At 40.3% G+C, this 12561-nt stretch overlaps 1 protein-coding gene across 1 annotated transcript; it reads left to right on the forward strand.

Annotated features, from left to right (window-relative positions):
* The first annotated feature begins 1611 nt into the window (after nucleotides 1-1611).
* Nucleotides 1612-11050, forward strand: sp6 (Sp6 transcription factor). The gene is made up of 2 exons (XM_074627902.1): nucleotides 1612-1927; nucleotides 6826-11050. The coding sequence occupies exon 2, from the start codon at nucleotides 6949-6951 to the stop codon at nucleotides 7873-7875; it is 927 nt and encodes a 308-aa protein (XP_074484003.1). The 5' UTR covers nucleotides 1612-1927; nucleotides 6826-6948; the 3' UTR covers nucleotides 7876-11050.
* The last annotated feature ends 1511 nt before the right edge of the window (nucleotides 11051-12561 follow it).

The following is a 12561-nucleotide window of genomic DNA, read 5'->3' on the forward strand; positions in this document are numbered from 1 at the left end:
CTACTGCGCATGCCCCATCCATAGTCCATTTGCCCAAGATCCGGGTCCTTTTCCAGACGGAAGTCGAGCCATTTAGGCTTCATGCGCCACTGAGCAACTTTCATAGGAATGAACGGGGCCCCGCCTCCAACGCTGTATCCAGTTCTCTTAATACATCCATGGTACCCACGAGTCTCCCCTTTACAGACATGCTCACTTCATGATAATCACATGCAGTTTGGGGCAAGTCATAGTCAAGTCAGCACACTGACACACTGACAGCTGTTGTTGCCTGTTGGGCTGCAGTTTGCCATGTTATGATTTGAGCATATTTTTTATGCTAAATGCAGTACCTGTGAGGGTTTCTGGACAATATTTGTCATCGTTTTTTGTTGTTATTGATTTCCAATAATAAATATATACATAAATTTGCATAGAGCAGCATATTTGTCCACTCCCATGTAGATAAGAGTATTAAATACTGGACAACTCCCTTTAAGGTACAGTTTGAACAAATAAAAAAAATGTACGATTAATTTGCTATTAATCGCGATTAACTATAGAAAAAATCATGTGATTAATCGCGATTATTATCGCAACCATAAAGCATCCCCTGCTTTATGGTCTATTTGACTCTAAATGGGACCATAATTTACTAAATGAACATCATGCTGTATTGAAGACTTGAAACTAGCGACCGAGACTATAAACTCATGTTTACGATGTTAACTGAGGTAATAAATCAAATGAAAAGTAGGCTCATTTTCTTATAGACTTCCATACAATCAGACTTCTTATGGCAACCAGAGGAGTCGCCCCCTGCTGGCTGTTAGAAAGAATGCAAGTTTAAGGCACTTCCGTATTGTCTTCACTGATGTTAGCGTGCCCCACCAACTAGCTCACGGCCGCCGCTCTGCACTGCTCTCATACAGCGGTTACAGCTGATAATACCGTCCACCTGACCAATGTCACCGCTGCAGAAGCATAGCATCCACTCTCCGGTTCCCCCCTCAGGTTAACAATGTTAACTCTGTCAGCAATGTTGCCGTTGTTTTCACGGTTAGTGCCGTTAGCATCGTTAGCTGCGAGCCGGCGGCTCAGCCGTCACCATGTTGACAGCCTTGCGTAGGCAACTAAAAATGCTTCCAATCTGGCATTCAGCACCTTTAAGTAACATTTAAGTGTGTAGACTAACTAACTGGTGTAGTTGGTCAAGGTGGATCTAATTTGAAATGTGTCATAGGCTACTGTTGGTTAGTTTAATCTATAACAATGTTATTACCTAGGATATGTTCTGAGTTGATCATGTGTTTTAACTTAACCTTAATCTGAAAAGTAACTACAGCTGTTAAATAAATGAGGTGAAATAAAAAATAGCCTACAATATCTCTCCAAACCTGGAGTAGAGGTATATAGTGAAATGAGTAAAGTACCCCAAAACTGTAGCCTACTTTAGTATTTGAGTACATTTGTAATATTTTATGTATAATAGTAGAATAAACTAATAATAGAAGCCTAAAATTGAAAACCTCTTTAGATAGGAACACAGATCACACTTCAGAAAACGACTGGACATCTGGCAGCTCTGGCAGCCTGTCCACCGAGCCTCGTGTTTTCTCCAGCGAGCCGTCTGCTCACCTCCAGCCAAGGAGGGCGCATCTTCAGAGGGGCAGAGAGCGCGCCAGCAGGGGGCGGAGCCTGGAGCGACTCATAAAGTTCGTGTCTACTGAGAGCTGCTTACCTGTGCGCCAAAACGCACATATTGACTCACTCGGACCGTCCGCGATGGAGCAGACCAGATGAAATATGATGAGGATATTATTATTTTTCTGTGCACGTTTTTCGACGAAGGGAAGAAGCAGCAGAGCTGATCTGAGACAAAGTTTCTCCAACCTGAGTGCATTTATTCCATAAAGAGAATAACAGCAGCAGCTCCGAGGACAAACAGGTAACTCGGGATTTCACTGCGACCTACATTAAGCTTTACTACACTATATCTGTTTACTACGGAGGATTATGAATGAACTGATCTTCATAAACATCACCAGAAATTGCTATATTAATCATGTATTAAACTGAAGGCACGGCCTATAGTCATCTATAGGGAACTGCACGGATGAGAGGAAATCAAAGTCTTTTCATATTGAAAGCAAATAAAAGAAAAAACACAAAGAACATAGATACAACATACGAACTAAAACTCATTTGACTTGGAAACAAAAATTAAAAATACATACAAAGAGACCATTAGAGCTGCAATCAAACCTAAAATATATATATTTTTGAACAAGTTAAGTTTTAATTCTTGTTTTTGTTTGCTGTATTTTGGGAGAATGTAGTTAAAGCATTCATTTGGTTAAGACTGTCCAATGTTAGCAGATCAAATATTAATATGTGTAAAATATAAAGTCCAGGTTTTCAGGTATAATAACATCAACATGGATGATATTTAACTGACAATTTTCTGCAGCAAAAGGTCACCAGCCTGACCTGTACAGTAGGTGTGGAGGGTCCCTTTCAATGGCATGTAGCCAAATCTATCCTTTACTCAGATGCAAATAATAATGTCTTATAAACTGTCATGTTTCACAAACAAATCATTAACAAATGATGGGGAATCACACCTGTATATTTCTTTTATGAAACAGGAATCAAATGTGTACATTTATGCTGTTGAGAACATTTGCCAACACTCGTTGCTGTTTATTGTAAATTCTGGTCTAATGTCATTATTGCTCCCTTCCTGTAAAGTAGACTGCTATAATATTTCATATTCCCTATGTATAGGAATACTCCCACAGGGACCCTGTGAAACTGATTAAAACTGGAGAATAAAGAAAGGTTTCCTGGAATATACAATAAAAGACAAATATTTTGTAAATGCAACAGAGGGAAAAGATTTTGAATTAAGATGGACTATTTAGAGTAAACAGTTATTAAAAAGTGCACATGATGGGATTTAATAATATCAATTAATGTAGTGTGTTTGCTCATCTGTCTGATTGGAGTTTTAATTAATTGTCTTTGTAAAGAGAGGGTTTTATTCAAAGATGACATAACTTTACTGTGGTGTTTGATCAAGTGCAAGTCTTACTTAATTAAGATTATGCAGTGGTGGAAGAAGTATTCAAGTCATGTACTTCAGTAAAATAGCAGTATCGCAAAGTAAAATACTAGTCATGCATTCAAAAAAAAATATTAGCAACAAAAAGTACTTAAAGTATGAAAGTAAATAAATAATAATAATAATAAATACAGTTCCAATATGCAGAATGGCCCATGTCAGTGTTATATTATCACATTATTGGATCATTATTTTTGATGATTTAATATGTATGGTACTAATGTAGTAATTGGTCGAGGCAAAGCTAATTTTAACTACTTCATATTATGTTGGGTAATTTACTGTAAAACAATGCAGACTTCTTACGAACTGATTATTTGTTTTGTATGTACAATTGTAATTGTAGTAAAGAAGTTCTCTAGAAAAGAGAAGTATATTATACCGTATAAAGTAGTATTAAAAAGGAAGCACTCAAGTTTACTTAAACACAGTAGTATTGAGTAGATGTTTCTTAGTAACTCTCCTCCACCGTATATATACTTACCTTGACAATTAGTAAATCAGATTTTAACTTCTATGCAAACCAGAACAGGTGTCACATTTTAAATAAAATCCTGTCTGTATTTAATCTCTGTGTGCATTAACATGTACATACTGAAACAACATAAACAAGCACATTAAATCATATTCAAAGAGATTCCTGTTGCAGGATAGTGTGTGACTGTCAGCTTTGGAGGAACAAAACTGTTTTTGAAAACAATTTTTGCGTCAAACTTTATATAAAATACACTCAATGTACAGTGGGTTGAACATCTGTAAACCAGATGTGAGACAGTTTTTCTGGTTGTCCACTCAGAAGAGAGAGACGGGAAGAAAAATGCTCTTAATAAAAGCTAACTGCAGTATATACTGCAGTAAAATATGTAGCATAAAATGCATTTTACACAAGTGTGTATGAATACAGTAAGTGTCACACACGCGCTCCTAAATCACTGAGGATGTAAAGCTGTCATCCATATCTAGACTATCTCTAGTCTGCACTTAATCATAGAGTTAAAGTGCAGACAAGCAGAGATCAGCTTTCCATCTCCAGCTCTGTACCTCGTTAACTCAACCATTAACTTGCGTCTCCAAATGACATTTTAATTTGAAATCCAGTCATAGCATTTTATAAATTCTAATATAAAGTCAGTTTCATTGTCATTATTACACCCACCAGATTTGTTACCGGTGTGGCGTCAGACTTTACACCGGTACTTTGCGTTTGTTTTATTAGGCTATGTTTAAAGTTTTTGTGGTGATGGAACGTAGCACAACATGGAAGTGAAAGCAGCGCTCTTATATATATGCAATAAAATGCTATAAAAGGATTTTGTCCCTACAATCAATGACTAATAAATGATCTCAATATTGATCAAAATAATCGTGATTATCATTTTGGCCATAATCATGCAGCCCTAGATGTCAAGCATTTTCCCCACACATGCGCACTACGCAAAGGTCAGAAACTTTGGATTTTAATAGAAAAGTGTTTGGAGTTCATCGTGGTACCCTCTTCTGACAACTGACCTGACATCTGTTCTCCATCCTCCAAGCAGGTTAAAACAAACTACTTGTAAATACCATTTGACCCAAACTGGTTTGTTTGGAGTGTCCACAGACAGTCAGCCTCACCATTTTAATTGTGTTGTTTTATGTCTGGGATGGATGGGAGACTTGTGGCGGGTAGAATGAGGATTAAATCGGGCCTGTGTAAATTATTCTGGAAAATGGACCGCAAAATGTATTAATGCAAAAGTTTAAACAGCAGTTTCAGCAGTCTGAAAAAAAGGGCATCATATGTTGGAATCGCCTCATCATTAGGCTCTCAATTCAAGACCAAAAGTGTAAAAGTGTTAACGTAATGATCATGTTAAAAGTCGGGAAAATTGTTCTCTCGTTGCAGCGTTTTCATTTTAAAAGAGAAAAGCTTGCTCCCTCTCTGTGCCTCTTCCCGATGGCAGCCTCGTAAACCAGGGGGCTGTGCTGGGTCTTGGTCGGGCAGGTTTTATGACCACAGCTCTGTCATTGCTCTGTACCATCCTCCTCCTCCTCCTCCTCCTCCTCCCAGGCTGCCGTCCCCCTGGGGGCCCCCCTGGTGCCAGCTGTTTCCCTCAGGAGCCCGTAGCGCTCCCAGCACTTTGGCGAATGGAGGAGGATGCTGCTGTCTTCGTTTGTTTACGGTTCTGTCAGTAAGAGCGGAGCTGGCCATTCCGCCATGCGTCTGAGTCGCATTCCCAAAAGATTACAGAGCAGTAGCTCTGGCTCCGGGCCGACATGAAATAAATCAGCTTGACCTTTAACACCAGACCTTTCATTAGGGAATTCCAAACTAATTGCTTTACGATTTCATTGCAACTAGAAAGCATCTCTGGGTTGGTTTGACTGAACCTTCGAGAGGGACATGTAATCCTCTTAGTTAGGCCGTATTGACTCAACAAATTGAGATCTACTGAGGGGATCCTTCACTGTTAGTCGGAGTGACACCAGCTGTGTGCTGAACCGCTCCACCTGCCTCTGATGGATCTACATCGAGTATCAGACAGGATGGATGTCATCCACTGGAGCTTGACCTCTTGTGTCTTGACAACCTTGTGCAGTTTGCTATATCAGATTTCACAATAAGTGATCTCGAGACTAAGACACCAACCTGTAAAGCTTCAGCGTTCTTTACTGTTTCCTGCTGTAAAGATAATTGTAGATGTTCAAGGATGGGGGTGTGGTGGAAGTCAACAAGACTGTTTGGGGCCAGGACATGTTTGGAGCCGAGCACAGGTCTTACAGGCTGGTCGCTTCTTGTCATAGATTTCCACAGACTTGTCCAACTTTAACAAGCTTTGTGTCACCTTTGTAAATCAAAGCCCCCTCCTCTCGCTGACTGACGCTGATGAAGGGTACTGGAGTGTGTACAGGATGCTGTTGTTTTAGAGCGTGTGCCCGTAATTATACACATAAAGTAATTGTTCCCGTGTCATTGTTGGACTTCCATTCTCAGGCTCCTGAATGCCGTCAGTCTGCAACTGTTGATGCTTTCTGCCGCCAGCGTGTAAGAGGCGGGCCGTTTTACGGGGCTCCTTTTGTAACTTGCCTGGAGGGCTGTTGTTGTAAATCATGTGTGATTCATAAAACAGGTTCTCCTGTCTGCCAGGTTTCATCTCCACAAACCTCAGAGACGTACAAATAGACTTTGGCCTGCAGCCATACCTCCCTGGAACTTCTTCCTTTACCAAACTGCTCTCCTGTCAACACTCCCCTTCACTCTGGTCCCTCCCCCCATCTCGCTAGCATTTATCCCCCCCCACTCCCTCCCCTGCATTTGCCTCTGCACAGGGCCAATGATGTTGTTTTCTTTGCGCTTGTCTTTGACTGTCCTCCATGGGAAGTACCTGGCAGCGGATGCATGTGGCAGGCTTCTGCCTGGACACGTCTGTCTCCCCCTCTCTTCTGTCTCCTCGGCCACGCAGCGTGAGAACTGCAGTATCCATGGCGATGAAGGAGGTGTGCTCGGGGTTTAAATGTTGTAGACGGGAGGATTTAGGCCTGAATGTCTGCACTTCTGAAGTTCAGAAACGTTAGATCAGCACAAACTGAGTAATTTCAAAGCCTTTCAGACAGCAAAAAGAATGACCTCAAGGCTTCAAAGTCATTGCATGCGGTTCAGTGAAGTCATTGAGAAAATGCAACTGAGTGAGAAAGACTAAGATTTGAAGAGATGACAGTTTTTCTTTTCTTTCTTTCTGCAGGTTTTTTTTTATGCATCGCCATCCCACCATGTGCTAATCTTCTCAGAGTTACCCGAAAGATAGTGAGCAACACTTTGAGCGGCCGACCTCATCGACAGTCTTGCACCTGCACCAGCCTCTCTCATGGCCCACCCTTACGAGCCTTGGTTACGGACAGCACCATCAAGTGGCAGCTCAGAAGACATGAACATCCCCTCCTGGTGGGACCTCCACAGGGACGTCCAACCAGGGAGCTGGATAGACCTGCAGACGGGGCAGGGAGTCGGCTTGCCTTCAGTGAATCCAGGGAGCTCCATGGGTTTGCAGCACTCTTTAGGGCCCTACGGATCTGACCCGCAGCTGTGCAGCCTGCCTCCAGCTCAACTCGCTCCGGGCTCACACTCATCTCACCTCTTCCCCCAGGATGGCTTCAAGATGGAGCCAATGGCCCCTGAAATGCTGCAGCAAGAATCGTTCTCCCTGGAGGAACCACAGGAGAACGCTGTGTCAGCCCGCCCCAAGCCCCAGCGTCGCTCCTCTTCCAGGGGCGCCGGCCAGGCCGCGTGTCGCTGCCCTAACTGCGTCCACGCTGAACAGATGGGCCAGAGCACCGACGACAGCAGGAGGAAGCACATGCACAACTGCCACATCCCCGGCTGTGGCAAAGCTTACGCCAAGACATCCCATCTGAAGGCTCACCTACGATGGCACAGCGGTGACCGGCCGTTCGTCTGCAACTGGCTCTTCTGCGGCAAGAGATTCACGCGCTCTGATGAACTGCAGCGCCACCTTCAGACGCACACCGGTGCTAAGAAGTTCAGCTGTGCATTATGCCCTAGAGTGTTTATGCGCAATGACCACCTGGCCAAGCACATGCGCACACACGAATCCCCGCCAGGACATGGGGAGGAGAGGGTAAACGGAGACGGGAAGATGGATAAGGGCTTTGATACACCGACACCTCCTCAGTCCTCCTCAAATGTGTCTGCGTCTGACACCACAGAGCCTCCGCTGAAGCTGAAATGTGAGACAGACCCCTCGATCTCCAGCGTGACAGGGCAGTCCGGCTAATTTCATCACTTTCACAAGATTTTTTTTTGCAGTTAAAGGTTTTGTTCCCCTCTTTGTCATTGAGGTGTCATAGTTTTACGATAGAATAGAGAATAGAAAAAAAGGTTTGGACAAACTTTCACTGATGAAAGTTGGATGGAACAGAAAGTGTCTGTGGTCCTGTGAATTTATCAACTGGGCTAACTCAGTGATAATCTAAATGTTATAGCACACAGCAAAAAAAAACACACAAAACAGGAATTATACTGAAGCTGTGGATGCAGCTTTCCTCTGTTTACTAGAAGTGAAAGTTGGCGACCAAGCTGAAGCCGCGGCTTGTTGCTGGACTTCCATTGCTGCTAGAGCTACTACCAGCAGTAGACCAAGAGACTGGGATGAGATTAACTGAAGATGGCTTGTTAACATGTTTACAATGAAATGAATCAAATGTGTTACTGGAAGTGTTGGAGAAATATTTGTCTCCAACACATTTTAATATACCACTTTCAAAGGCAGCATGCTTTTGAACGGAGAAAAGAGACAGCGATACTTTGTTTTGGTCTCAGCCTGTCACTATATGTGTGTGTAGCCTACTGTTCAAGTTGTGATAAGACACTGGAATATAATACAACATTTTGTCATTTTAAAAATGTCAGTAGCCATTTGGATGGTGAAAGTTCATGCCACAAACTAGGTGTGGGTGAATGTTGGTATGTAAGTAATTAAAGTGGATAAACAAAATGAAAGTACAACAGACAATAATGCTGTACTGTGGCAGCATTCTAAAATGTTGATAATATAATATATAACATAATATAAAAAATGGGAATTCCATGCACTACGAAGGCTCATATTTACCAAAGAATTGTGTGTTTCTGTTGCCAGCGTAGTTATGATGGCAAAACACTTATTACAGCGGCAGTAGGCAGTATATTTTTGTCATCATCAAGCAAAAATCCCATAATCACCTTTCAGCATATTGTAATTCAAGTGTTCTGAGAGAAAACTAGACTTCTGTTCCTCATCATGGCTCTGTTTTCAGGCTTTAGAAAATCTAGCCTGTGAGGGGAGACTTTGACCAATCACAGGTCATTTCAGAGAGAGAGCGTTCCTATTGGCCGTTCATTCAACGGTGGCAGCTACCGGTCATGTGACCAGTAGTTGGGCATTCCTTCAAGAGAATTCACAATGGCTACTGCGACACAAACTTTCTCATTTTACAGCTAAACCGTGCACTACAAGATGATTCTGAAAACATTTGAGGAGAGAAATAGGCATTACAGTCACAGAATATTGATTCATATTTGATCAGCGCTGCCTAGTTTGACCGTTTGATCAGAGTTTGTGAGTGATTGAAAGCCCGCTCTCATAGACGGCAGATGGACAGCAGACCTCAGATCAGCTCTGACTGCTTGTTTTCCTCCGGTCTGTGAAATCTCGCAGATGCCCTTAGGAGCACCGGAAGACACAGAGGAACATGATTTATTTCAGGTTACCTGTTTCATGTACTACTGTCAGGATATAGCGACCGTTTTATAGAAATAACTTTTTTTAATCATATTTGCTCCAATCTCGCCTACTTCAGCTTTAATGAGACACAGTAGGAGAATGTGAACACTGTTTCAGGTTACCAGATGGAACCATGCAAACGCATCATTAAGTGTGGCAATGATGTGAAAAAGTTAAACTCACAAATCACAACTAATTGAACCTGAAAAATTAAAAGTGGTCAGAGCCGCTGAGGACACGATGTAACACCCTGCACTACTGGCAGGTAAGAACAAGAAGATCGAGCTGAGCATCATGATCACCAACGCTGGACATGGAGAGAAAATGCTGCCTGGTCAAATGAATCTGTTTGCTGATGACAGCTGATCATATCTGGCATAAACCCAACTCCACAGGTCCACCCTGTCAACGCTACAGGCTACTGGTGCTGAATAAAACTAAGTTGGATAGTTTACTACAGTATCCTCGGCAGTCACAAGATTTAAAGCTGCACTAATCAATATTTTGATATTAACAATGGATTATAACTACAGATCTGCAGCTCTACTGAGTACGCTATGTTTCTTTATGTGTAAGGCAACATCAGGCTGGACTAAAACATTGCTTTCCTAAAATGTGACAAATAAATACATAGATAAATACATAGCAACTTGGTAAAAAATCTTCAATATTATCAGGAATTACAATTCAGGTGTATAACTTTTTAATGCAGCAACAAATTGGTCAAAACAGGAATTAAAAAACCAGTGTATAAAGTATATGGTATATAAACATAGAATTGAATTGAATGGATCGGCCCCATTGTCACCAATACCTGATCCAGTATCGGAATCGGTGCATCCCTACTTTAAAGAACGTACCTTGAATTAAAAGGTCAGGCGGTGGTGGAAGCAGAAGGTTGTCCTTCCAATATTATCCAGGTGTACCTCATTAATGGGTTTATACAGTTCTTCCAAATATCATCAGCCAACCATTTGCATGTCGGATCAAGCTATAGTCCCGATCATCAACAAACAACGTGTGAATGTGTGAAGGGCTTATCTGTCAACACATTTTATTAAGAGCTGTTGGTGTGTCGGCAGGTTTCATGTTCACTAATACGACAACTCATCTAACAAAACACTTTTTTGAGTCTGAATTAGCACACAGAGAAAAGACTGTGTTAGCAGCCTAGTTAATGAAATAAAATGTAGTTGAACAACACTAATCATCAATCAGTCAGAATTTGTTTAGGTTACTTGTTTGGAGTAGTTAACTTTCATAATCAATATTAAGTGATCAATAGTTCTGTAGGAAGCAGTGTGAGCAGCTTTACAGTTTAAACACTCTTAGGATGTATGTAACCCATCACAGACATTAGGCTGAGATCTCGATATATTAGGGAGCTTGCATTATCGGAGGCTCACGATTGCTGTATATCTATAGAAGATAAGAAATGGAAGACCGTGCATAAACATTAGTCAATTATTGTGTATTGACTATTATAATTTTTTTGTTGATGATATTTTTGATAGTCTTCTCTTATGTTGGTCAGTAGAACAAGATGGACAACTTTTGTTTTATTTGGTTGCTGTAGTAAATGTTTAGTTGACTGTAATAAAATAATTTCTAAGACTTTTGATAAGTTAAGTATCATGGTGTAATAACTTGTATTTAATCTATTATTGTCCTTAAAATAAAAAACTATATTCTGCGTCCATGTTGAACCTTTATTTACCAAAGATGTTTTAGTTGTTTATTATTCTGTGCAGTTTAATTTTCACTGAAATACAACAGCAGACAAATTAATTATTATTATTATTATTATTATTATTATTATTATTATTATTATTATAATTAGTAGTAGTAGTAGTAGTAGTAGTATTGGCAGTAGTAATAGTACCAGAAGTAGAAGAAGCAAGTTGGATGTTTTTAGAGCCTGTAAATGTTTGTATCATATATCAGATATTACAGTATAATTTCAAGTGTCATAGCAAGGGGTCTGAACACTTATGTCAATGTGATGTTTCAATCTATTATTTTTTATCAGTTTATCAGTGTAGATTGATGAGGTAAAAAATGAATTTAAACGAATAAAGTGAAGGCGTCTGAATACTTTCTGAATGCAATATATATTACAGCATTTATTAAGAAAATAGAGTATATATAAGTATACAGTATTAACGCCACAATTTTTTCAACGCATTAACGCAATCGATCTTTCAGAGGTTATAGCGGGCTCAGTTTTAAAGCTAGAGTGAAGATATTGGGGTAATATGAAACTAGAACCTAATGAATCCATCTGTACCAACCATGTCATACTAGCTCGTCATGAAGGAGGTTATATAACGCTCCAAACTTAGGCTAAATTTTGGCGAGGAAAAAGTGGCATGGCCATTTTCAAAGGGGTCCCTTGACCTCTGACCTCCAGATGTGTGAATGAAAATGGGTTCTATGGGTACCCACGAGTCTCCCCTTTACAGACATGCACACTTTATGATAATCACATGCAGTTTGGGGCAAGTCATAGTCAAGTCAGCACACTGACACACTGACAGCTGTTGTTGCCTGTTGGGCTGCAGTTTGCCATGTTATGATTTGAGCATATTGTTTTATGCTAAATGCAGTACCTGTGAGGGTTTCTGGACAATACCTGTCATTGCTTTGTGTTGTATAATAGATATATAAATACATTTGTATAAAGCAGCATATTTGCCCACTCCCATGTTGATAAGAGAATTAAATACTTGACAAATCTCCCTTTAAGGGACATTTTGAACAGATAAAAATACTGTGTGATTAATAGCAATTAACTATGGACAATCATGTGATTAATCGCGATTAAATATTTTAATCGATAGACAGCCCTAATAATAATGTAAAGTTGATCATTTGGGCAGTCAGCAAAATACTTTAAGTTTATATGCACATCTGAAAGATCAGTGTATTTGTCTTATAACTCCAAATTCAAAACTCCAGATCCTTAAAAGTACTACATTTATTTTTACAGAAATCCACCTGTAAAGGCTGCAGTTTACCATGTTATGATTTGAGCATATTGTTTTATGTTAAATGCAGTACCTGTGAGGGTTTCTGGACAATATTTATCATTGTTTTGTGTTGTTAATTAATTTCCAATAATAAATATATACATACATTTCCATAAAGCAAGCACATTTGCCCACTCACATGTTGATAAGAGTATTAAATACTTGACAA

The sequence above is a fragment of the Sebastes fasciatus genome, chromosome 3 (assembly GCF_043250625.1).
Source record: "Sebastes fasciatus isolate fSebFas1 chromosome 3, fSebFas1.pri, whole genome shotgun sequence".
In the NCBI taxonomy this organism is placed as follows: domain Eukaryota; kingdom Metazoa; phylum Chordata; class Actinopteri; order Perciformes; family Sebastidae; genus Sebastes; species Sebastes fasciatus.